This window comes from Hypanus sabinus, chromosome 1, assembly GCF_030144855.1.
Source record: "Hypanus sabinus isolate sHypSab1 chromosome 1, sHypSab1.hap1, whole genome shotgun sequence".
NCBI classification, from domain to species: domain Eukaryota; kingdom Metazoa; phylum Chordata; class Chondrichthyes; order Myliobatiformes; family Dasyatidae; genus Hypanus; species Hypanus sabinus.
The window spans coordinates 62,885,439-62,912,480 of NC_082706.1; the positions used below are offsets into that span (position 1 = coordinate 62,885,439).

The 27,042-nt window shown below is 42.3% G+C and overlaps 1 protein-coding gene across 2 annotated transcripts in view; it reads left to right on the forward strand.

Annotated features, from left to right (window-relative positions):
* Positions 1 to 27,042, forward strand: part of LOC132394365 (fer-1-like protein 6) — a 362,114-nt gene that overhangs the window by 284,820 nt on the left and 50,252 nt on the right. Inside the window, exons 15-19 of one of the 2 annotated variants that reach the window (XM_059970429.1) lie at positions 3,760 to 3,860; positions 10,543 to 10,674; positions 12,374 to 12,493; positions 21,053 to 21,180; positions 25,328 to 25,498. In XM_059970429.1, coding sequence (XP_059826412.1) covers positions 3,760 to 3,860; positions 10,543 to 10,674; positions 12,374 to 12,493; positions 21,053 to 21,180; positions 25,328 to 25,498 — 652 coding nt within the window. The remainder of the gene's footprint in view (positions 1 to 3,759; positions 3,861 to 10,542; positions 10,675 to 12,373; positions 12,494 to 21,052; positions 21,181 to 25,327; positions 25,499 to 27,042) is intronic. The other variant, XM_059970435.1, reaches the window with a different exon arrangement.

Here is a 27,042-nt window from a genome sequence, read left to right on the forward strand (position 1 = left end):
CATAACATTGGTGCAGAGGTGTTTTTAAAATGAACCTGAGATAGCGACCAACCTGTTAGAGCAAAGTGAGATGTTTGAAGTAAAAAAAAGCAGCTTAGTACAGCCCAGCAGATAGAGAGACGGTTAAGTTTCACAAAAGCAACTAGCACGTACTCTTTGGAAGGAAAGACTCAATTGATTTTTTAAAAGAAAACTTAGAAAACAGAAGAATTCAGGGTTCATAAAGAGTGAGTACCAGATGATAATAATCATTAAAAAAAATCAGAAATTGATATTGTAAAGTTTGATTACATCATAGGTAATTGGTTCATGTATACTAACCTATTGGAATGGTATTTTGAAGCAAATTAAATAACCAATGGGGAACGAGTGCCAATTTTGCTAAGGTGCTTTAAGGTTATTGAATGAACTTCAAGGGGGAAACAAAAATCTGCTTTTAAAAGTAGATGTAAAGACCAAAGCCCAGCTGGATGAATGGAAGGCCAAAAAGAAAGGAGACATTGGAGATAGAAAAACAGAGAATTTTTCAGATAATGTTGTGGATGAGGAAACCAAGTGCAGAGATCAGATCGTAAAGGGTGCAATAGGCCTCTATTAATGAACCCAGTGAATTAACTGCACCTTCCCAAGATCACGATACACAAACCAGAAGAAGAAAAAGGAGTGAAGAGGTGGAGACGAAAGGTGTCCAGAGCTGTCAGAACAACTTCCTGCAGTCCCAGAGACAAGTCCAACAAGCACCACAGAGGAGGCCCCAGACCCTGAGATTGTTTCACAGCCATAGGCCACCCCTGCCAGAGTGACTGCCCTTGTCAGGAAAGGCATCATCCCACAAGAGTAAGAAATCCTCCACAGTCATTAAATCTTTAGGCCTGAATGGAATAATTTAAAATTTGCTATGCTATGGATGTCTGTATAGTAGATATATTATATAGTATATTGTGTATGTAGCTGAGATGCACTCTACAATGAGTTAGAATTTTCTAGCGAAGCAGGAAGGAGTTGTGTATTTAATATTTTAATTATATTGGAATAATCTTGTTTATATATTATTTGATTAAACATTCTTGTTCGTTTAAATAATTAATTATGGGTTACATGTAAAAATGTTAATTACAAATGTCATCATGCTACCACAATACATGCACACCTCACTTAAAGTAAACTTGAACTACACCCATATTTTTGGACTTCCGAGTTTCATTTGAATTAATTTAATGTTTTAAGTTACAAAGCATAACATACCTCACTTTTCGAAAAGACATTTTTCCAATTTATGAATTCCATCCAGAGAATTATTCCAGACAATGGGTACACAGAACATAGGACATTACTGCACAGTACACAATGTTGTGCTATTCTTCTAACCTGCTCTAAGTTCAATCTAACCCTTCTCCCCCACATAACCTTCCATTTTTCTTTCATCCACGTGCCTATCTAGAAGTCTCTTTAAAAATCCCTAATGATGATGCCTCTATCACCAGCTCTGGTAGTGTGTTCCACACACTCATCAATCTTTGTGTTAAAAAACTTACCCCTGACTCCCTCCTACACTTTCCTCCAATTGCCTTAAAATTATGCCCCCTTGTGTTAGCCATTTTTACACAGGAACTAAGTCTCTAGCTATCCACTCAATCTATACCTCTTATCATTTTGACCTCTTATTTATTACCTCTATCATCTCCCTTCAGTCCAAAGTGAAAAGTCATTTGCTCAACCATTCCTCTTAAGATGTGCCCTCTAATCCAGGCAGCATCCTGATAAATCTCTGCACCCTCTCTAAAGCTTCCCCATTCTTCCTATATTGAGACAAGCAGAATTCCACACAATAGTCCAAGTGTGGTCTAACTAATTACAACATTTCCTTTCATTTTGTAGTGTACATGCTTTTTCCCCTACTGCAATTTCAGAAGTCTTCAGCTCCCATTTCGACCTCCTCTTCAATAACATTTTCCCTTTTTCAACCTGCACTATTGCCCCTATATCCTCTACTCGCTCCTGGAATTCATCCTATCATGGACCTTTCCTTTGGTTCTCTTTGCAGCTCTTCACCTGATCTTAACATTTCCCTTGACTCATGATGGATCACTGATCTGAATCCCCACCCAGTTCTGCCTCCCCCGTAGATGCTATCTGAACAAGGTATCCAGCATTTCTTTTAATGACATGGAACATAAGATAAAGATTAGCATTATTTGTTACACGTACATTGAAACATGCCAAGAAATGTCGGTGACCAGTGGAGTGCCTCAAGGATCTGTTCTAGGACCCTTACTCTTTGTGATTTTTATAAATAACCTGAATGAGGAAGTGGAGGGATGGGTGTGGAGTGGTTCAGTCTGGTAGGTCAAATATGATGGCAGAATACAGTATTAATAGTAAGACTCTTGGCAGTGTGGAGGATCAGAGGGATCTTGGGGTCCAAGCCCATAGGATGCTCAAAGCAGCTGCACAGGTTGACCCTGTGGTTAAGAAGGCATATGGTGTATTGGCCTTCATCAATTGTGGAATTGAATTTAGGAGCTGAGAGGTAGTGTTGTAGCTATATAGGACCCTGGTCGGACCCCACTTGGAGTACTGTGCTCAGTTCTGGTCACCTCACTACAGGAAGGATGTGGAAGCCGTAGAAAGGGTGCAGAGGAGATTTACAAGGATGTTGCCTGGATTGGGGAACATGCCTTATGAGAATAGGTTGAGTGAACTCGGCCTTTTCTCCTTGGAGTGAAGGAGGATGAGAGGTGACCTGATAGAGGTGTATAAGATGGAGGCATCGATCATGTGGATAGTCAGAGGCTTTTTCCCAGGGCTGAAATGTTTGCCACAAGAGGACACAGGTTTAAGGTGCTGGAGAGTAGGTACAGAGGAGATGTCAGGGGTAAGTTTTTCACTCAGAGAGTGGTGAGTGCGTGGAATGGGCGCCGGCAACAGTGGTGGAGGCGGATATGATAGGGTCTTTTAAGAGACTTTTCAATAGGTATATGGAGCTTTGAAAAGTAGAGAACTATGGGTAACCCTAGTAATTTCTAAGGTAAGAACATGTTCGGCACAACTTTGTGGGTCGAAGGTCCTGTATTGTGCTGCAGATTTTCTATGTTTCTACATTTCTAAATGCTTCACTTACATCAAGTCAAATCAGAGAGGGTCGTGCTGGGTTGTCATGCCTGCAACTCACTAGCTCTAAATGTACATCCTGGGGATGTGGGAGGAAACTGGAGCCAAACTCGTCAGAGGAAGCATGTGCAGACTGCTTACAGAAGCTGTAAAATGTTATGCTAACCACCACACTACTGTGCAGTCTCATAGAACAACACAGCTCAGGAACAGGACCTTTAGCCCCTCAGGTCAGTGCCAAAAGGCACAGGTCATTCAGATTATCAAATCTGCTCCATAACCACGACACCAAGTTAAACTGCACATGTCTATATCCTTCTGTTCCCTGCCTATTCATGTAGATGGTTCTTTTAATTATCAGTTGTGTCTTTCGCTGTGTTAGAATGCATAAATCGCTTATATCTCTAAATGATGTTCATTTTAACTTATGCAACACACACCAAATGGTGGTAGAACACAGCAGGCCAGACAGCATCTATAGGAAGAAGCACAATCGATGTCTCGGCCTAAAACGTCGACAGTGCTTCTCCCTATAGATGCTGCCTGGCCTGCTGTGTTCTACCAGCATTTTGTGTGTGTTGCTTGAATTTCCAGCATCTGCAGATTTCCTCGTGTTTGCTCATTTTAACTTGCTTTTTTCATTTCTAGTACTTAACCTACGTGATGGTTTTGATGATGCTGGGAAGAGGAAGAAAGATGAATCATTCCAATTTGGGCAAACGCAGAACTCTTCATTAGCAACTCTAGAGGTAGAGTCAAAAAAGAGAACGCTTTATTGTTCATGACCAAAATTTACCGATTCTGCCTTTCATACTCACTTAAGCCTAATTAGTCATGGCCACACATCATCTATGCAAATGACTTGTGAGGTGACAAGCAATGCACAAAGCATAAAACTTAAATATATTGTCCAATGAAAAAAGTATAATAACTTTAAACTTAATCTGCCATTAACTTGCAGAGGGTGATAAATCTCTGAAATTCACTGCACTGGTGGGTTGTGAAGGGTAGACCAATGCAGATATTTAGCAATGAGCAAGATAACTTTTTAAAAGATTATGGAATTGAAGGTTGTGAGAAGCTGTCTGGCCTGCTGAGTTCTGCCAGCATTTTGTGTTTTTATTTATTTCCAGCATCTGCAGATTCACTCATGTTGCATATAAATTAACATATGCATTGTGACTTTGCACTTTGAATTTAAAATATTTATCTAACCCTGGGGAAGTCATTAACAATGCTACAACTGGAATATCTTTCCCCAAAAGTAAATTAAATCAAATCAAAGTAAATTTCACTATATACAACCCCGAGACTCGTTTTTATGTAGGCATTCACAGTTAATACAAAGAAATGGAACAGTATCAATGAAAGCACACACAACAACTACGGACAAAAAACAATATGCAAAAGACAACAAACTGTGCAAATCCAAAAAAGAGAAAATGAAGTAATTATACTAAGAAATAAGTAAGCAATAAATATCAAGAATATGAGTTTTAGTGCCCTTAAAATTGAATTTATAGATAGTCCTTAGGCTGTGGAATCAGTTCAGTATTGTGGTAAGAATAGTTATCCCCTCTGGTTCAAGAGCCTGATAGTGGATGGGTAATAACGGTTCCTGACCTTGGTGGTGTGGGACTTGAGCATGGCCTGGATTGTGAGGGCTCCTGCTCTCCTGCATGAGCACTCCCTGTAAGAGTGCTCAATGGGGAGGGTACTCCCTATAGTGGACTGGACTGTATCTACTACTTTTTACATGCTTTTCTTTGTTCAAGGGCAATGGTGCTCCCCTGTACTAATGGAGACTGGTGTCTGTGGTGGAGATGTTGTTGCCAATCTGAACTAATGTGTCTACAAGTGAGGAAACCAAAGATCCAGTTGCAAAAGGAGATCTAGATCTCAGAGCTGACTGATTAGTTTTGAAGGATTGATAGTACTGAATGCAGAGCTGTAGTCAGTGAAGATCATCCTGATGTGTGCATCTTCACTGTCCAGTGCAGCCCTAGCACACTAGCAAAGATGATTCTATGATCTGAAACTCATGTAATGGGATGAGAATCAAAGGACTGAATTTCTCTTCGGTGAAATCATGTGGCTTTAAAATGCTATTGTAATATTCACATGTCTTACGCCTTCAGAGGGCCATTGTTTACGCTGGATGAAAGAGTTGGAAAATGCTTTATATTTAATTTAAACAAAAACTAAGCCTTCTCCAAAAGATAAGTGGAACAGGTTTCCAAAGGAGGTTCACAAGGATGATTCCAGGAATGAAAGGGTTATCATACGAGGAACATTTGGTGGCTCTGGGTCTGTAATCGCTGGACTTTTTAGAACGACGAGGGGGGATCTCATTGAAACCTTATGAATGCTGAAAGGCCTAAACAGAATAGATGTGGAAAGGATATTTCCCATGGTGGGGGAGTCTAGGACAAGAGGGCACAGCCTCAGGATAGAGGGGTGTCCATTTAAAACAGAGATGCGGGGAGATTTCTTTAGCCAGAGGGTGGTGAATTTGTGGAATTTATTACCACAGACAGCTGTGGAGGCCAGGTCGTTAGGTTTATTTAAGGCAGAGATTGATAGGTTATTGATTGGACACAGTATCAGATGTTATGGGGAGAAGGCCAGGGAGTAGGGCTGAGTAGGGGAATAAAAGATCAGCCATGATAAAATGGCGGAGCAGCCTCAATGGGCTGAATGGCATTATCCTGCCTCTATGTCTAATGGCCTTATGGAAATATTTAATTAGTTATCTACCTGAGTTAAATATTTAATTATTGGAGGTTCAGTAATGCACAGAGACATGTAATCAGTGATTAAACTGAGGTTATTTATATTTTCATGTGCATGCCTGAACCTGTTCCTCGCTCATTCCACAATTAGTTTGTCCCTTTTATGTGAAGGAATAAAAATAATACAACTATAATTACTTGAAGGTAAATGACAGATATTTGTCTACTTCCTAATTACACAACTAATATATATGGGAAACATTTAACCAATCAGCACAAGTTCTTTGATGATGTGAATTGGCGATGTGTGTCATTATTGACACCCAAGGAGAAATGGATTTCAAACCCATGTTTTGTACCCACAGCTTAGACCATAAAACCATAACACCAAAGGAGCAGAATCGGGCCATTTTGGCCCATCGAGTCTGCTCCACCATTCCATCATGACTGATTTATTATCTCTCTCAACCCCATTTTTCCTGTAACCTTTGACACCCATACTAATCAAGAACCTATCAACTTCCACTTTAGACATATCCAATAACTTGGCCTCCACAGTCATCTTTGGCAATGAATTCCACAGATTCAGTCACCCTGTGGCTAAAGAAATTCCCCACATCTCTGTTTTAAAGAAACATTCTTCTATTTTTAGGCTATGTTCTCTGGTCCTATATTCTACATTATAGGAAACATCCTCTCCATGTCCACTCTATTTAGGCCTTTCAATAGAATTCAGTTAGGTCCCCCCCTTATTCTTCTAAAAGTCAATGAGTACAGGTCCAGAGACATCAAATATTCCTCATACATTAACCCTTTTTGTCCCAGTATCAGTCTCGTGAACTTCCTCTGGACCCTCTCCAATGCCAGCAACAATTCTCGCTAAACTGCTTGCTCTATTCCTTGGAAAGCATCGGGATATAAATTTTCTGCAATAATACTTGGAATAAATATTGTGGCAAGCGTTTGGTTTATGATGACAGATGAGAGAAGCTTGTTTAGCTCAACTGCCTGTTTTATTGCAGTAAGCTCACAAACAGACCAGGAGCTGTGGCCCAGGGAGAGAACCACTCAGTCTCTATAGATGAGGAAGTGATTATCACACATCCTGGATACAGTCAGGGTGACCCACAAACACACATGTGAATAACTGTATAACACGTGCTAAAATGTAACAATAAATGAATTTGAAAATTCCACCATAATCCCACAAACGCAATTTAAACCAAGAGCAATAAATAGCGCTGGCTGCCTGGAATGTTGGGCCAAGCTGTCGACCACACCCTGTCCCTGCCCTCCACAATATGTTAGAATCAGAGATATATCACCCATGCAATACAAATCCAAAAAATATTATCTAGAATATAAGAATATAGTCAGAGGTTCAAGCCACTCAGCCCCTCTAACTCTCCCACCATTCTACACACAGTGGTTACTTTGCTAGGTACACATTGTACACCTGCTCATTAATGCAAATATCTAAATAGCCAATCATGTGGCAGCAACTCAATGCATAAAAGCATACAGACATGGTCAAGAGGTTCAGTTGTTGTTCAGACCAAACATCAGAATGGAGATGAAATGTGGTCTAAGTGATTTTGACCATGGAATGATTGTTGGTGCCAGACAGGGTGATTTGAAAATCTCAAGAACTTCCAATCTCCTGGGATTTTCACACAAAACACTATCTAGAGTTTGCAGAGAACGGTGCAAAAAAAATCATCCATGTCACCTACTCTAGAAACTGCCTAGAAATACCCTACCGCATAGTCCCCTATTCTTCTAAGCTCCATGTACTTATCTAAAAGTCTCTTGAAAGACCCTATTGTATCCACTTCTACCACCACCACTGGCAGTGCATTCCACGTACCCACCACTCTCTGTGGGAAAAACTTACCTCTGACATCCCCTCTGTACCTACTTCTAAGCACCTTAAAACTATGTCTCCTTGTGTTAGTCATTTCAGCCCTGGGAAAAAGCCTCTGGTTTCCACACAATCAACGTCCCTCATCATCTTATACAGCTCTGTCAGGTCACCTCTCATCTTCTGCCACTCCAAGGAGAAAAGGCCAAGTTCATTCAACCTATTCTCATAGGGACATCAATCCAGGCAACATCCTTGTAAGTCTTCCCTGCACTCTTTCTATAGTATCCACATCCTTCCTGTAGTGAGGCGACCAGAACTGAGCACAGTACTCCAAGTGAGGTCTGACCAGGGTCCTATTAGCTGTAACATTACCTCATGGCTCTTGAACTCAGTCCAATGGTTGATGATGCCAAGACACCGTATGCCTTCTTAACAACACTGTCAACCTGCACACAGACCCCAAGATCTCTCTGATCCTCCACACTGCCAAGAGTCTTACCATTAATACTATATTCTGCCACCATATTTGACCTACCAAAATGAACCACTTCACACTTATCTGGGTTGAACTCAATCTGCCACATCTCAGCCCAGTTCTGCATCCTATCAATGGCCTGCCATCACTTTTGACAACCCTCCAAACTATCCAGAACACCCCCAACCTTTGTATCATTAGAAAACTTACTAACCCACCCTTCTACATCTTCATCCAGGTCATTTATAGGAATCACAAAGAGTAGGGGTCCCAGAACAGACTCCTGTGGAACATCACTGGTCACTGACCTCCATGCAGAATATGACCCATCTACAACTACCCTTTGTCTTTCGTGGGCAAGCCAGTTCTGGATCCACAAAGCAAGGTCTTCTTGGATCCCATACCTCCTTACTTTCTGAATGAGCCTTGTACGGGGAACCTTATCAAATGTCTTACTGAAATCCATATACAATACATCCTCTGCTCTATCTTCATCAATGTGGTTAGTTACACCCTCAAAGAATTCAATTAGGCTCATAAGGCAAGACTTGCCCTTGACAAAGCCATGCTGACTATTCCCAATCAGATTACGTCTCCCCAACTTCTCATAAATCCTGCCTCTCAGATCTTCTCTAACAACTTGTTCCTCACTGAAGCAAGGCTCACTGGTCTACAATTTCCTGGTTAGGTACAGGAGGTACAGTCAGAAGTTTACATACACCTTAGCCAAATACATTTCAACTCAGTGTTTCACAATTTCTGACATTTAATCCTAGAAAACATTCCCTGTCTTAGGTCAGTTCGGATCACTACTTCATTTTAAGAATGTGAAATGTCAGAATAATAGTAGAGAGAATGATTTATCTCGGCTTTTATTTCTTTTATCACATTCCCAGTGGGTGAGAAGTTTACATACACTTTGTTAGTATTTGGTAGCATTGCCTTTAAATTGTTTAACTTTGGGTAGCCTTCCACAAGCTTCTCCCAATAAGTTGCTGGAATTTTGTTCCATTCCTCCAGACAGAACTGGTGTAACTGAGTCAGGTTTGGAGGCCTCCTTGCTCGCACACGCTTTTTCAGTTCTGCCCACAAATTTTCTATCGGATTGAGGTTAGGGCTTGTGTTGGCCACTGCAATGCCTTGACTTTGTTGTCCTTAAGCAATATTTCCACAACTTTGGAGGTATGCTTGGGATCACTGTCCATTTGGAAGACCCATTTGCGACTGAGCTTTAACTTCCTGGCTGATGTCTTGAGATGTTGATTCAATATATCCACATAATGTTCCTTCCTCATGACGCCATCTATTTTGTGAAGTGCACCAGTCCCTCCTGCAGCAAAGCACCCCCACAACATGATGCTGCCACCCCCATGCTTCACGGTTGGGACGGTGTACTTCGGCTTCGAGCCTCACCCTTATTCCTCCAAACATAACGATGGTCATTATGGCCAAACAGTTCAATTTTTGTTTCATCAGACCAGAGGACATTTCTCCAAAAAGTAAGATCTTTGTCCCCATGTGCACTTGCAATCTGCTGTCTGGCTTTCTAATGGCGGTTTTGGAGCAGTGGCTTCTTCCTTGCTGAGCAGCCTTTCAGGTTATGTCGATATAGGACTAATTTTACTGTGGAGATAGATACTGTTGTTCTGGGATTGATTGGCACTTTTTGTGCCAAAGTATGTTCATCTCTAGGAGACAATGTGTCTCCTTCCTGAGCGGTATGACGACTGCGTGGTCGCATGGTGTTCATGCGTGCGTACTATTGTTTATACAGATGAACGTGGTACCTTCAGGTGTTTGGAAATTGCTCCCAAGGATGAACCAGACTTGTGGAGGTCCACAATTTTTTTTTTCTGAGGTCTTGGCTGATTTCTTTTGATTTGACCCACTGGAATTATGATATGGTCAATTAAAAGTGAAATAATAATTGTTGGAAAAATTACTCATGTCATGCACAAAGTAGATGTCCTCAATGTCTTGCCAAAACTATAGTTTGCTGATATGAAATCTGTGGAGTGGTCAAACAATGAGTTTTAATTACTTCAACCTAAGTGTATGTAAACTTCTGACTTCAACTGTACCTAATAAAGTGGCCTTTGAGTGTATACAATGATGGCTGACCTGCCCTAGGCTTCATCACCCCTCCTCGGGCCGAAACGTCGTCACTACCTCCTCCCATATATGCTGTCTGGCCTGCTTTCTGCCAGCATTTTGTGTTAATTTATATATTCATTCCAAATTCTTGTCCTGAAATCTCTTGTGAATAGTGCTTCTGGAAGGCTTCTACATTGTAATTGTACATCACAGGAAATTGATTGCCTGATAATGGATAAAATTGTTTCTGATTTTTTTTGAACTAGATATATGAAAATGAATTAGAAAAAGCATTTGACAACTTTAATGATTGGGTACGAACATTTGACCTCTTCCGCGGCAAAGTGAGTGAAGATGACCCAAGTGCAGATGATGAAAGAGTTGTTGGAAAGTTTAAGGTGAGTTTAAGTCTGTGTTATCAAAAGGTAGCATGTGCCATATGGGAACCACGGTTCTTGGTAGCCATATGAGAACCCCAGTACCTTCAGACCCCACTCCTGACTTGGTTTCTTCATTAACACTGGAGATTGGGCAGATGCTGGAAATCCAGAGCAGTGCATACAAAATGCTGGAGGAACTCAGTAGATCAGAATGTGGGAATGTGAGAAATAAAGCCAATCACATTAACTTGAGAAGATTAAACTGATAATGCAAGGGCTTAATGGCTGTAGTCAAGATAACAGTTAATACAGTTGCTCGAGAAACCTGGAAGATCAACTTTCTATGGCAAGTCATAGAAGTCTCAGGGCTCATGGCAAACGGGACTAGAAAGTAAGGAAGAAGAAGCCAGAATTCCTTTTCTCATCATGAAAAGAGTCCAGAATACTTCTGTTCCTTCACTGTTATTGGGTCTAAATCCTGGGAGTATCCTTCTGAGCATAAGCACAAGAGATTCAGCAGATGCTGGAAATCCAGAGTAACATACACGAAATGCTGGAGGAACTCGGCAGGTCAGATAGCAACTATGGAAAGGAATAAAGAGTCACGCTTTGATCTGAGACCCTCCTTCGGGACTCATCCTCTTCACGTACATGGTAGGAATACTTCACCGGAAAGATTGCATTGGTTCAAGGAGTACGCACCACCACCTTGTTAAGGGTGGTTTGGGATGGTAATAAGTGCGTCTTTTGCCAATGATGTCCCACTCTCAAAACAAGGTAAATAAATAAAGAGAGCGGGGCCTAAGGAAGAAATCCCACAGCTGAAGATTTCTGAGAATGCTGTTGTTAACATTTTTTATTTAGAAATGCAGCACAGTGACGGGCCCTTCCAGCCTAATGGGCCTGCTCTGGCCAACTTACACCCATGTGAACAATTAAGCATAAGTCTTTGGAAAGTGGGAGGAAACCCACACAGTCACAGTGATAATGTGCAAGCTCCTTACAGACAGTGGTGGGATTGAACTTGGGTTGCTGTAACATGATATATCACAGTGTTGGCCATCTTGCCACCCACTGGTGGGAGATTATGGGAGAACACAAGAGGCTATAAGCACTCAGCTCTTGAGCTGGAGGATAGTCTAAAGGTAAAGAGAGTCCAGGCCATGAAGGGGATTTGAACACAAAGCAAGGTCCAGCCTGCATCAGGGCTGGAGGTGAAGGGGTTGATTGAACATCTGTAGAAGTCACACACACAACATTCGAGCCTGGAGTTTGGGGTCCCATCATCAGCTAATCCAGAAGTTGATACTGAAGATTGAATTCCAAAGGTTGATCAGTAGTCCAGAAGTTGAAGCCTGATGGCCAAAGCCTAGAGACAAGTTCTGGAGTTGAAGGGTGGGTGTGAGGGAGGAAAAAGGGATGTTTTGGTGTCATTTTGTGCTTGTTGTGTTTGATGTTCCGCTGAGCAGTGTGGGCATATTGCCACATTAGTGCCAGAACGTGTGGGGACACCTGCAGGCTGCACCAGCACATCACTGGGTGTGTTGGTTGTTAACACAAATGACATTTTAGTGTATGGTTCCAAATACATGTGAATCTAAATCTAAAGCACCAGGCCAAAAGCATGCACGAGGCTGGACATTTCAAAACTCCATTTCCTCCTTCAATAAACAATGTCCAAGAGGTAATGATATAACAGGCTCCTTCTCTTTTACAGGGTTCATTTTTCTTGTGGAAATACACTGACGATCGCAAAACAGAAGGAGAATACACAATGCTGCAGGGAATACCATCCAGCATCCCTGTTAAAGTCTTAATCCGAGTCTATATTGTAGCAGTAAGTGTGCAGATTTTCCTTTCATTTAAGTACATACAACTCCTCAGCCTATCACACAAGGTTTCATTGAAACTTCTAAAGAATAGAGAGAATACTTGGGAAAAATGTAACAATCCTTCAAATAACTCATTTCATTGTATTTCAAGGTACGTCTGATAAATGTGATAGCACATTGCACTGTATGTTCCAAGTTCAGAGTTCTACGTAAATTTATTATCAAAGTACATACAGTATATGTCACCATATCCAACTCTGAAATCCATTTTTTGTAGGCATACTCGGTAAATCCATAATAGAACCAACAAAACACCACATCAACTTGGGTATTCATCCGATGTGCATAAGACAATGGTGCAAATACAAAAACAAAGAAATAATAAATAAACAAACAAACAAACAAACAAACAAATAAATAAATAAATAGCAATAAATATCGAGAACATAAAATGGAGTCCCTAAAAGTGAGTCCATAGGTTGTGGAGTATTTCAGTGAAGGAGCAAGTGTAGTTGAGTGAAATCAACCCCTTTGGTTCAAGAGCCTGATGTTTGAGGGGTGGTAACTGTCCCTGATCTTGCTGGTGTGAGTTATCAGGCTTCTGATGGATGCTACTTTCCTGCAACAATTCTTCTGTAGATGTGTTCAGTGGTGGGGAGGGCTTTACTCATGATGGATTAGGGTGTATCCACTACTTTTTGTAGGATTTTCCATTCAAGGGAATTCATCTTTTCACACCAGGCCATGATGCCGTCAGTTGATATACTGTCCACTACACATCTTTAGAAGTTTGTCAAAGTTTTAGATGTCATGCTGAATCTTCGCAAACTCCTAAGGAAGTAGAGGCACTGCTGTACTTACTTTGTAATTGCACTTACTTGCTGGGCCCAGGACAGTTCCTCTGAAATAAGACACAGAGGAATTTAAAGGCAACACAAGAGAATCTGCAGATGCTGGAAATAAATAACAAACACAAAATGCTGGCAGAACTCAGCAGGCCAGACAGCATCTATGGGAGGAGGCAACAATGACGTTTCGGGCCGAAACCCCTCATCAGGAGGAGTCTCAGGCTGAAGCCCATCTAGTCCATACCAAACTATTTAAACTGCCTACTCCCATCGACCTGCATAGGGACCATAACCTTCCATACGCCTACCATCCACGTACCTGTCCAAACTCTCTTAACTGTTGAAATCGAGCTCATATGCATCACTTGCACGAGCAGCTCTTTCACACTCTCACAACCCTCTGAGTGAAGCAGTATCGAGAATATAAAATCAAGGATATAAAGTTGAGACTTTATAAAGCACTGGGAGGCCTCACTTGGAGTATTGTGAGCAGCTTCGGGTCCCTTATCTTAGAAAGGATGTGCTGACTGGAGAGGGTTCAAAGGAGCTTCATGAAAATAATTCCGAGGTTGAACGGCTTGTCATCTGAAGAGCATTTGATGGTGTTTGGCCTCTACTTACAAGAATTCAGAAAAATGACAGGTGACCTCATTGAAAACTATCAAATGGTGAGAGGCCTTGATAGAGTCAGTGTGGAGAGAATGTTTCCTATGGTGGGAGAATCTACAACCAGAGGACACAACCTCAGAATAGAGGGATGTCCTTTTAGAATGGATAGGAGGAGGGATTTCTTTAGCCAGAGAGTGGTGAGTCTATGGAATTCTTTGCCACAGGCAGCTGTGGAGGCCTAGTTTTTATGTATATTTCAGACGGAGGTTGATAAATTCTTGATGGGTCAGGGCATGAAGTGATATAGGAGAAGGCAGGGGACTGGGGCTGAGAGGAAAATTAGATAAGCCATGATGAAATGCCAGAGCAAACACAATGGGCCAAATTCTGTTCCTATATAGCCCCTTATGATTCCCTTAAACATTTCACCTTTTACCCATAACTCATGCCCTCCGGTTGTAGTCCCACTCAATCTCAAAGGAAAAAAAGCCTGATTTTTCCTATCTATACCGTTCATAATTTTGTATACATCTGTCAAGTCTCCCCTCAATCTTCTACATTCCAATGAATAAAGTCCTAACCTACTCAATCTTGCCTTATAACTCGGGTCCTCCAGTCCCAGCAATGTCCTTGTACGTTTTATTTGTTCTCTTTCAACCTACTTTCCTATAGGTAGGTGACCAAAACTGTACTCAATATTCCAAATTAGGCTTCTCCAACATCTTATACAGCTTCAATAAAACAGCCCATCTCCTGTACTCACTTCTCTGATTTATGAAGGCCAATGTGCCAAAAGCTTTCTTTGCAACCCTATGTATCTGTCCTTAATCCATCCATGTCTATCCAAATATATATATATATTCAATACCTTCCAATAACTTTCCACTATTGATGTCAGGCTCACCGGCCTATAATCTACTGGTTTATTTTTAGATCCTTTCTTCAACAGTGGAACAGCATTGGCTCTTCTCCAATCCATAAACCATAAGCCCATAAAATATAGGAGCAGAAACAGGCCATTCAGCCCATCGAGTCTGCTCCACCATTCAATCATGGGCTGACTCAATTCTTCCAGTCATCCCTACTCCCCTGCTCTCAACCCATATCCTTTGATGCCCTGGCTAACCAAGAACCTAAATACACCCAATGCTCATGGCAACAAATTCCACAGATTTACCACCCTCTGACTAAAGTAATTTCTTCACATCTCAGTTCTAAAAGGACATCCTTCAATCCTGAAGTCATGCCCTCTTGTCCTAGACTCCCCCACCATGGAAAATAACTTGCCTTATCTAATCTGTTCAGGCTTTTTAACATTTGGAATATTTCTATGAGATCCCCCCTCATTCTTCTGAACTCCAGGGAATACAGCCCAAGAGCTGTCAGACGTTCCTCATACTGTAACCCTTTCATTCCTGGAATCATTCTCATGAATCTTCTCTGAACCCTCTTCAATTTCAGTCTATCCTTTCTAAAATAAGGAGCCCAAAACTGCACACAATACTCCATGTGGTCTCATGAGTGCCTTACAGAGCCTCAATATCACATCCCTACTGTTATACTCCATGACTCCAGAAATGAATGCCAACAGTGTATTCACCTTCTTCACAACCGACTCAACCTGGAGGTTAACCTAACATGCACAAGGACTTCCAATTCCCTTTGCATCTCTGCATTTTGAATTCTCTCCCTATCTAAATAATAGTCTACCCATTTATTTCTTCTACCAAAATGCATGACCATACACTTTCCAACATTGTATTTCAATTGCCACTTCTCTGCCCATTCTCCTAAACTATCTAAGTCTCTCTGCAGGCTCACTGTTTCCTCAACACTACCCGTTCCTCCACCTATCTTTGTATCATCGGCAAATTTAGCCACAAATCCATTAATATGTAGTCCAAATCATTGACATACATTGTAAAAAGTCAGCGGTCCCAACACTGACCCCTGTGGAACTCCACTGGTAACCTGACGAAGGGTCTCGGCCCAAAACGTTGTCTGCTCATTTTAACGGATGCTGCTCGACCTGCTGAGTTCATCTGGCATGTTTGTACGTGTTGATTTGACCACAGCATCTGCAGCGTACTTCGCGTCCACTGGTAACCGGCAGCCGGCCAGAATAGGATCCCTTTATTCCCACTTTCTGTTTTCTGCTGATCAGCCAATGTTCCACCCATGTTAGTAACTCCCCTGTAATTCCATGGGTTCTTATCTTGCTCAGCAGCCTCATATGTGGCACCTTGTCAAAGGCCTTCAGAAAATCCAAGTACACCACGTCTACTACATCTCCTTTTTCTACCCTGCTTGTAATTTCCTCAAAGAATTGCAGTCGGTTTGTCAGGCAGGACTTTCCTTTCAGGAACCCATGCTGGCGTTGGCCTATCTTGTCACGTGCCTCCAGGTACTCTGTAATCTCATCCCTAACATTCGATTCCAACAGCTTCCCAACCACTGGTATCAAGCTAACAGGTCTATAATTTTCTTTCTGCTGCCTCCCACCCTTCTTGAATAGCAGAGTAACATTTGCAATTTTTCAGTCATCTGGTAGAATGCCAGAATCTATTGATTATTGAAAGATAATTGTTAATGCCTCCACAGTCTCTCCAGGTACTTCCTTCAGAACCCAAGGATGCATTCCATCAGGTCTAGGGGATTTATCTACCCTCAGACTATCAAGCTTTCTAAGCAGCATCTCAGTCATAATTTTCACTGCACAAACTTCACTTCCCTGACACTCTTGAATGTTTGGTATACTGCAGATGTCTTCCACTGTGAAGACTGATGCAAAATATACATTTAGTTCCTCTGCAATCTCTGCATCTTTCATTACAATATCCCCAATGTCATTTTATATTGGTCCTATATCAACTCTCTTTTACCCTTTATATACTTAAAAAATATTCCACTATTGATATTAGTCACCAGCTTCCTCTCATAATTCATCCTTTTCTTCCAAATGACCTTCTTATTTTCCTTCTGCAAGGAAAGCTCTCCAATCCTCCATCTTTCACTAGCTCTGGCTTCCTTGTATGCCCTCTCTTTTGCTTTTGCTTTGGCTCTGACTTCACTTGTCAGCCACGGTAGTGTCCTTCTTCCCTTTGAAATTTTTTTCTTATTTGGAATATATTTATCTTGCACTTCCCTCATTTGTCACAGAACCAGCCATTGCTGTTCTGCTGTCTTCCATGCAAATGTCCCTTAACAGTCAACCTCTGCCAGTTCCCCTCTCAAGCCATTGTAATTTCCTTTATTCCACTGAAATACTGCCAAATTGGATTTTATTTTTCCCTCTCATATTTCAATGTGAACTCAATCATATTGCGATCACTGCTCCCTAAGGGTTCCTTAACCTTAAGCTCTCATAGCACCTCTGGATCATTGCACAACACCCAATCCAGCACAACCGATCCCCTAAGGGCTCAACACCAAGCTGTTCTAAAAAGCCATCCCTTAGACATTCTACAAATTCTCTCTCTTAAGGTATAGTACTGACCTGGTTTTCCCAATCCTCTTTCATGTTAAAATCCCCAATGCTTATCATGACATTGCCTTTCTGACATGCCTTTTGCATCCTCTGGTACCTCCCCTGTCACTAAGGGTGATTTAAATATGCCTGCTAGGGCTTTGGTAATTTCTGCACTTGCTTCTCACAGTGTCTGAGGGAACACCTTGTCAGGTCCTGGGGATTTGTCCACCATAATTTGCCTCACAACAGCATACACCTCCTCCTCTGTAATCCTTTTGCTCTTAACATATCTGTAGAATCCCTTGGGATTCTCTTTCATCTTGAATTCTAGAGCAACCTCATGCCTTCTTTTTGCCCTCCTCATTTATTTCCTAGGTGTTTTCTTGCATTTCTTGTACTCCTTAAGCACCTCATTTGTTCCCACCTACCTACACCCTCTATGCACCTCCTTTTTTTCTTAACCAGGGCCTCCATATTTCTTAAAAGCCCAGGTTCCATAAATCTGTTAACTTTGCCGTTTATTCTGACAGGTATGTACAAGCTTTGTACTCTCAATATTTCACTTTTGAAGGCCTCCCACTTACCAAATATACCTTTGCCCGAAAACAACTTGTCCCACTCCACACTTGCCAGATCATTTCCGATACCATCAAAATTGACCTTTCTCCAATTTAGAAACACAACTCATGGACCAGACCTATCTTTTTGCATATTTGCTTTGAAACTAATGGCATTGTGGTTACTGGATGAAAAGTGTTCCCCGACACACACTACTGTCACCTACCCTTTCTCATTCCCTAATAGCAAATCCAATATTGCACACTCTGGCATTGGGACTGGATCACATTGATGAAGGAAACTTTCCTGAACACATCTGACAAACTCTATCTCATCTAGTCCTTTTACATTATGGGATTCCCAGTCCAAATGTGGAAAGTTAAAATCACCTTCTATAACAACATTATATTTCTTGCAACAATCTGCAATCTCAACAAACTTATTCCTCTAAATCCCTCAGAGTGTTGGTTTGTAACATCGCCCCATTAACACGGTCATACCTTTCTTATTCCTCAGTTCCACCTATAATACTTCACTAGATGAGTTCTTCAGTCGATTCTGACTGTGCACTGCCATGACTTTTTCCCTGATTAGTAACGCCACTCCTTTCCCTTTAATCCCTCCTGCACTGTTGCGTCTAAAACAATGGAACCCTGGAATATTGATCTGCCAGTCCTGTCCCTCCTGCAAGATAGAGGTGTACAAGTCGATGAGAGGCATTGATCGTGTGGATAGTCAGAGGCTTTTTCCCAGGGTTGGAATGGTTGCCACAAGAGGACACAGGTTTAAGGTGCTGGGGAGTAGGTCCAGAGGAGATGTCCGGGTAAGTTTTTTACTCAGAGAGTGGTGAGTGCGTGGAATGGGCTGCTGGCAACGGTGTTGGAGGCAGATACGATAGGGTCTTTTAAGAGGCTTTTAGATAGGTACATGGAGCTTAATAAAATAGAGGGTTATAGGCAAGCCTAGTAATTTCTAAGGTAGGGACATGTTCGGCACAACTTTGTGGGCTGAAAGGGTTTGTATTGTGCTGTAGGTTTTCTATGTTTCTAGATGGAGAGGGACTTAGGAGTCCTCGTGCAAGACTCCCAGAAAGTTAATTTACAGGTTGAGTCTGTGGTAAAGAAGGCAAATGCAATGTTGGCATTTATTTTGAGGGGAATAGAATATAAAAGCAAGGAGATAATGCTGAGGCTTTATAAGACTCTAGTCAGGCCACACATGGAGTACTGACAACAGTTTGGGGCTCCTCATCTCAGACAAGATGCATCTTTGGATAGTGTCCAGAGGAGGTTCACAAGGATGATTTGGGAATGAAGGGGTTAACATATGAGGAGTGTTTGGGAGCCTTGAGCCTGTACTTACTGGAATTTAGAAGAATGTGGAGGGATCTCATTGAAACCTACTGAACGTTGAAAGGACTAGATAGGGTGGATGTGGAGAGGACGTTTCCTATTGAAGGGGTATCTGGAACTAAAGTGCACAGCCTCAAAATTGAGGGGCAACCCTTTAGAACAAAGGTAAGGAGGAACTCTTTTAGCCAGAAAGTAGTGAATCAGTGGTATGCTCTGCCACAGCCTGTGGTGGAGGCCAAGTCTGTAGGTATATTTATGGCATTGAGTGTGATCCAGGAATGGTGGACGAGCCTTAATGGGCTCAATGGGCAATTGCCTAATTCTGCTCCTATGTCTTATGGTTTTATGGTCTACACCACACACCATACACTCACCACCTTCTGTATGGAAAAACTTGCCCTTTAGGTTGTCTCTCACCTTCAGCCCTTGGCCTCTCCTACACTTGGAAAAATATGGGGACTATCTGCCCTATCTTTGGCACGAGATGCTGAAAATCATGGTGAAGTATTTCTTGAAGCTAACGGTAAAGGGCTTCAAGCCTTTATACCTCTTGTCTGAGAGAAGATGGCCGTTTCTCAATAATGGATGCTACTTTCTTATAGCAGTGTTCCTTATGGCGGGGAGGGATTTTCCTGTAATGGACTGGGCTATATACATTACATTTTGTGAGCTTTTCCATTCTAGATATTTGCAGAAGGGAATTCAAAACTTTTATAGTGTCCACTTTCAGTAGAATATTCCTTAACCACCTTCTAGAAGGTGGTTAGCACAATGCTTTACATTAGAGGCAAGCCTGGCTCAATCCCCACCACTGTCCTGCAAGGAGTTTGTATATTTGCCTCACTCCTCCAGGTGTTCTGCTTTCCTCCCATAATCCAAAGATGGACTGGTTGGTCGATTGGTTGGTTGTTGTAAGTTGTCCTGTGGTTAGGCTGGGATTATATCTGGGGGTTGTTGGGCAGCACGCCTCGAGAAGCCAGAAGGCATTTTCTGCACTGTATCTCAATAAATAATTAAAACACTCTTTTGTAAAATCATGATTCTCATTGATGTTGCTGGTCCAGTGAAATCATTATCTAGCTCTGTCAGAATATGTTAAAGCTAAAATGTATCATGATTAGTTACTTGATTATAAATATGTGTTATGAATGAATAAACTCTTCTCGGGCTTCCAGACTGGTACAGGTATCGATTATAACTGATGTTTTGATGACAAACTCTGCCACCTTCATCAGGAATGATGCCCAGGCATGTCTCGTCCAGTGGTCTGTCCTTCCTGGTTAGTTGGTCCTCATTGGAGATAGCAGAACATTGCATTTGCAATGTCTATAGGACTGACTTTGATGACGCAAAACTTCTGTGCCACACGAGTGGCTTTTGGGACCACCTGGTGAAAGAAGCCATAGAGATAAAATGAGAGGAAAAGAATTTTGACAAAGACCAAGGTCTCACTTTAAGTAAGAACTGGGATTTGATTGTAAACATGGTGGGGCATCGGAAATCTGATTGGATGATTAACCAATCAGGAGGGACAGACTACAGGGGTATCAATACCACCAGACTAGACTTGCCCAGGCATCATCCCCGATGAAGATGGTGGAGTTTGTCATCGAAATGTTGGTCATAATCCACACCTGTACACACTAGAAGCCCAAGAAGTGTTCATTTGTCATATATGCCAGGAAAGCACCAGATCCTTTTTTTTTAACACATGTTTGCTATTATCAGGCTAACAATCTGCATCCAGCAGATCCTGATGGAGGAGCTGATCCATACATTGTCCTGCAGATTGGGAAGACTGAAATTAAGGATCGTGACAATTATATCCCGAAACAGTTGAATCCACCATTTGGAAGGTATGAAAATAGATGCTGTTGTGCGTACGAATGTGTGTGTGTGGGGGAGGGAGTGGGAACGGATGTGTGTGTGGGAGTAGATCAGTGTATGTGTGGAAGAGGTGGTGGGTGTTTTTTTTTTGGGAAGGGGAGTGTGTGTCTGTGGGAGGAGATGTGTGTGCATGTGCAAAGGAGAGAGAGTGTGAGTGCGTGTGTATGTGTGTGTGTGTGTGTGTGTGTGCGTGCGTGCGTGCGTGCATGTGTGTGTGTGTGTATGTGTGTGTAAAAGCTGATTTGTGTCTGGGTGATGGATTTGCCCACGTTACCTGGGCAGAAGCTTTCAATTTCAAATGTTCGAAACCTCCTGCCCGATGTGGCTGGCAAGAAGAGAGCATGGCTCGGATATTTGGTTGTCTTGATGAAAAGTACTGCTTTCTATGCTCCTTGTAAGTGTGCTCATTGGTGAGGAGGGCTTTATGGTAAATGGTATCTTCCATTTTTGATAGAGTTTTCCATTCTTGGGCATTGATGTTTCAATTCCAGGCCTTAATGCAATCTCTGAGGTTCTCCACCGTACATCTACGTCAGTTTGTCAAGGTTTTAACGGACATGCTAAATCTACACAAACTTCTGAAAAAATGGATGTGCTATCTTGCCTTCTTTCTGATGTCCCTTATGTACTGGTCCCTACTCTGATACGCTGAGATACTCTGATATACTCTGATATCGTAACACCAAGGAATTTAACCTTACTGACCCAATCCACCTCTGATCCCCTAATGTGGACTAGCACATGACCTTTTGGTTTTCTTCCTCCTGTAGTCAATAACCAGGTCTTTGGTTTTATTGACGTTTCGCAGTATGAGGGACCCACCTGCTTCAAACAGACTTCACTTACACCAGTACATGGTAACCTGCCTCATTGACAACCATCCTCAGTAATGAAGTTCCTGGTGAGGTTGGTGATGAAATATTTCAACTCCTGCCTGAGAAGCGACTTGGATCAGCTCCAATTTATCTACTGGAGCAACAGGTTCACAGTAAGTGCCTTCTCATTGCCTCTTCATCAACACTGGAATTTCTGAACAGCAAAGACATATAAATCAAGATGCTCTTTATCAACAACAGCTCAGCATTCAATACCATCATTCCTTCAAAACTAATCAATAAGGTTCAAGACCTTGGCCTCAATATGTCCTTGTGCAATTGGATCCTCAATTTCCTTTCTTGCAACTCAGTCAGTTCAGAATGGGAACAACATCTCCTCCATGTTCACAGGTGTACCACAGGCTGTGTGCTTATCCCCCTGCTCTTCGCACTTTACGCTTATGACTGTGTGGCTAAGCACAGCTCTAATGCCATATTCACGTTTGTTGTTGACACTGCTGTCATTGGCCGAATGAAACTGAGGTCTATAGGCCAATCCTCTTTGGAGGGTCAGAGGTAAAGAGGATCAGCAAACTCAGTGTTATCATTCTGGAGGACCTGTTCTGGGTATGTGCAATTATAAGGAAAGCATGGCAGCACCTCTTCTTCCTTAGGAGTTTGTGAATATTTGACATGACATCTAAAACTTTGATAAACTTCTAATAATGTGTAGTGGAAAGAATATTGACTGGCTGGTACAGAAGCACCAATGCCCATGAATGCATCATCCTTCAAGAAGTATTGGATACAGCCCAGTCCATCCCTCCCCACCATTGAGCACAGTGGCTCCCAGGAAAACACACCTACCTTCCTGCTTCCAGCCACACACTGCTGCCATCAGGAGAAAGGTACAGGAGCCTCAGGACTCAGCTTCAGGAACCTCTCAACCATCAGGCTTTTGAACCAAGGAGATAACTTCACTTGCTCCATTATTGAAATGTTGCCACCATCTTTTGAACTGAATAAGAGGTGACTTGATAGAGGTGTCAAAGGTTTCAAAGGTACAATTTAATGTCAGAAGTGACATTAACATCCTGAAATTCTTTTTCTTCGCAACCATCCACGCAAACAGAGGAGTGCCCCAAAGAATGAATGACAGGTAAACATCAGAACCCCAAAGCCCCCCAACTCCCCCTTCCACACATAAGCAGCAGCAAAGTGATGATCCCCCCTCCCCACCAGCAAAAAAAGCATTGACGCCCCCCACCGAGCACTCCAGCGTGCAGCAAAGCATCAATAAAGACACAGACATGCAGTACCTCAAAGACTGCTCATTCACCCGGTAATTCGACATACCACAGGCTCTCTCTCCTTAATGAGGGAGAAAGTGGTGTCCCCATTTGACAGCAAGAGGGGAGACATAACAAACAACTCACTGATTTATGGTGTTAAAAGTCTGTTCTGTTGCTTTTTCCGAGCTCTTTGTCCAAAGAACTCGGGTCTCTGGGCACACAGCCAGCAACCAGCTCACTGCTTATGATCTTCCGTGTTCTCCCACAACACACCAGATTCACCAACCTTGAGTCCACCAGCCTCCAGGGCCATGCAACCCTGGAGTCCTGAAGGTTCACTAGAGTTCCAGGCCACGTCCTTGGTACATCGAATAACAGCCGGTTGTGAGACCCCGAGAACGGGTCCCATTCCCGCAAAGAACCGAGGTCAATGTGTAGCTCCAGGTCAGGGTCTTCAAAAGAACCCCTTCAAAAGGGAAATAGAGATATTAAAGTTAGAAATAGAGCTGTTTACGAAGATCCAAGCAGAGGAGTCGCAGTTAGATGCCATCATCTCCTAAGCTCCACCCCTTTTCAAGATGAGATTGAGTACACAGCCAGAGGCTTTTTCTCAGGATATAAATGCTTAATACAAAGGCCATAATTTGAAGGTGATTGGAGGAAAGTATGGTGGGGGGGGGGGAATGTCAGGGGTAAACTTTTTTAAGCAGGGATTGGTGAATGCGCTGCTGGGGGTGGCAGTAGAGGAAGTTACCTTACGGTCACTTAAGAAACTCTTAGAAAGGCAGAGAGGTTATAGACAAATGGAGGGCTATGTAGGAGTGAAGGGTTAGAATTGATCCTAATTTAGGTTAAAAGGTTGGGACAACATCAAGAGCCAAAGGCTGATACTGTGCTGTAATGTTCCATGTTCTATGTTCAATATTTTATTTATAACATGCATTGAGAAAAACAAGGATGGTTAATCTTTGCATTCTGATGCTAGTGCCCGATTAGTCATAGAACACTACAGCACACAAACTGTCCCTTCATCTCATACCGTCTGTGCTAAACTATTATTCAGCTTGGCCCCATTGACCTGTACCTGGTCCATAGCCCTCCATACCCCCTCTCAATGCACTTATACTAACATCACTGACATGTTGCAGTTGATGCAGAGCCATCACTTGCACCCATTTCACACTCTCACCACCCTCTGAATAAATCAGTGATGCAGCCGGATTGAGGTATCTAGATAGTAACAACAGAATGCAAGTACGTTAAATGCAAATTTATAAAGTTCTATGTTTCTGGCACTTGTCTAAATATTTGGCAGCTGCTTTGGTGACACTGCCTTATGTGCGAGCCAGGGTAGCAAGAATTCTGCCACTTCGAATTGCCAATAGCCCATAGTAGGCACAGTGACTCAGAGATTATTGGCAGTCACTAGTTAATAAAGGGACAAAACACACAAAATGCTGGTAGAACACAGCAGGCCAGGCAGCATCTACAGGGAGAAGCGCTGTCGACATTTCGGGCGGAGACCCTTCGTCAGGACTAACCACAAACCATTTGTAAGTCAGGAATGAACGAAAGCAGTTTGCTTGCCTAACCCGACCTGCTTTGCGCCAGTCCAGCTGATAAACATCAATCCGTTTGAGGCAGTTGCATACAGATGCAAGTGAGAACGGTGTCGGCAACATGCATGTTGGTGAGCGGGGAGTGTGGCACCGTGACACCCGGCAGGCGCCTGAAAGACTCTGTGCCCAGTTTGAGTAGAGCCCTAGAGTGACAGAACATCTCGTCAGTGACTTGTACCGAGATCCTAGACCTCCATACCCCTCCCACATCCTCGGAGCCTCTTTTTATCCAATACCATTCTCAGGGCTACAGCTGGATCCTATCTACTGTATCTGCTAAAGCATTTGATTCTTTATGTTTAATACTTTGATAAAATACTTAGTTTTTCACATTTTAACTATTTTGGGGAAGCTGTCTTCTATACAGTAATTCTTTGCTGTATTTGATAGGTCCTATGATATTGAAGCTACATTCCCAATGGACTCTATGCTCACAATATCAATCTATGACTTTGACATGATTGGAAGAGATGATTTGATTGGACAAACGAAGATCGATCTGGAGAACCGCTTTTATAGCAAGCACAGAGCTACCTGTGGATTACCCAGCAGATACGAAATGTAAGAATGGTGAAGTTACTTTTACAGTACTGTTTTACACTACACCACAAGCAAAGGTCATCTCGGTATAAGTAATTTTTATCAACTTCTGATTCATGGGAATACCGGGATAAGGAAATCCACATTTCAAGCCCCCAGGCAGCTGACACATAGAAGGACAGGATGTTATTGTGGATTATAGCCACAATGTTGGGCCAAACCAACTAAAAAGCAAATCAAAAGACCCAAAAATTAATCCCTTCTACCTATACAATGTCCATATCCCTCCATTTTCCTGAGTGTATAAATGCATTAGGGCATTCAGAAATCAAGGAGGAGGAAGTTTAATAAGTATTAAGTATTCTAATACTTCTAATAAGTATTAAGGTGGATAAATCCCCAGGGTCTTATGGGATTTACCCCAGGTTATTGAAGGCAAGATACAAAATTGCTAGGGTCTTGATCAATATCTTTGTGTCGTCTCTAGGTACAGGCAAGATCCTTTAGCAAGGCAGGTGGATGGAGGGATTTGGGCATGGTGTAGGTTGGATGGATTAGTGTTTGGGGTTTTTGATTTGCTTTTCAGCTGGTTTGGTACAACACTGTGGGCCAAATGGACTGTTCTTGTGCCGTACCCTTCTATGTTCTTTACAATCATGTGCCTATCCAAATATCTCTGAAAATCTGCTAATGTTTTTGCCTCTACAACCATACTAGGCAGTGTATTCCAGGCAACCACCATGCTCTGAGTAAAAAGACTTCCCCCTCACATCTGCAGCCTTCCTCCACCCTTTGTGATGTTGTATCATCTTCTGCCAGCTGAGCTCTTGGCTATATCGCTCTTTGTCTGGAATCTTCTCTTTGACCTTACCACCATGGGTGGCATTGCTCTCCGGATCACAGGAACTCACAAGCCTCTCCACCACAACAACGTGCCAATCCTCAGAGAGCCGCAAGCACCTGCACAACCACAAACAAGAGAAGATCTGCAGATGCTGTAAATCTAAGCAACACACACAAAATGCTGGAGGAACTCAGCACCTACGGACTGGGCCCCAACCCAAAACATCCACTGTATTCTTTTCCATAGATGTTGCATCACCCGCTGAATTCCTTAATTTCTCAATCTGCTTGGGGGAAAGTGTTGCATTTAATTGTGAAATGAAGGTGGCAGTTCATTCGACAATCTCACAGCTCTCTAAATGAGGAAGTTCCCACTTATATTCCCTTAAATTTCTCACCTTTCATCCTTAACCCATGACCTTTGGTTGTCGCCCATCCAACCTCAGTGGAAAAAGCCTGATTGCATTTAGCCTACCTATACCCATCATAATTTTGTAAATCTCTATCAAATCGCCCCTCAGTCTTCTACAGTCCAAGGAATATAGTCCTTACCTGTTCAGTCTTCTCTTATAACTTGTGTCCTCCAATCCTAAAAACATCCTTTTAAATTTTCACTGTACTCTTTCAACCTTATTTGCATCTTTCCTGTAGGTAGGTGACCAAAACTGTGCACAATACTCCAAATTAGGCCTCACCAATATCTTATACAACTTCAACATAGC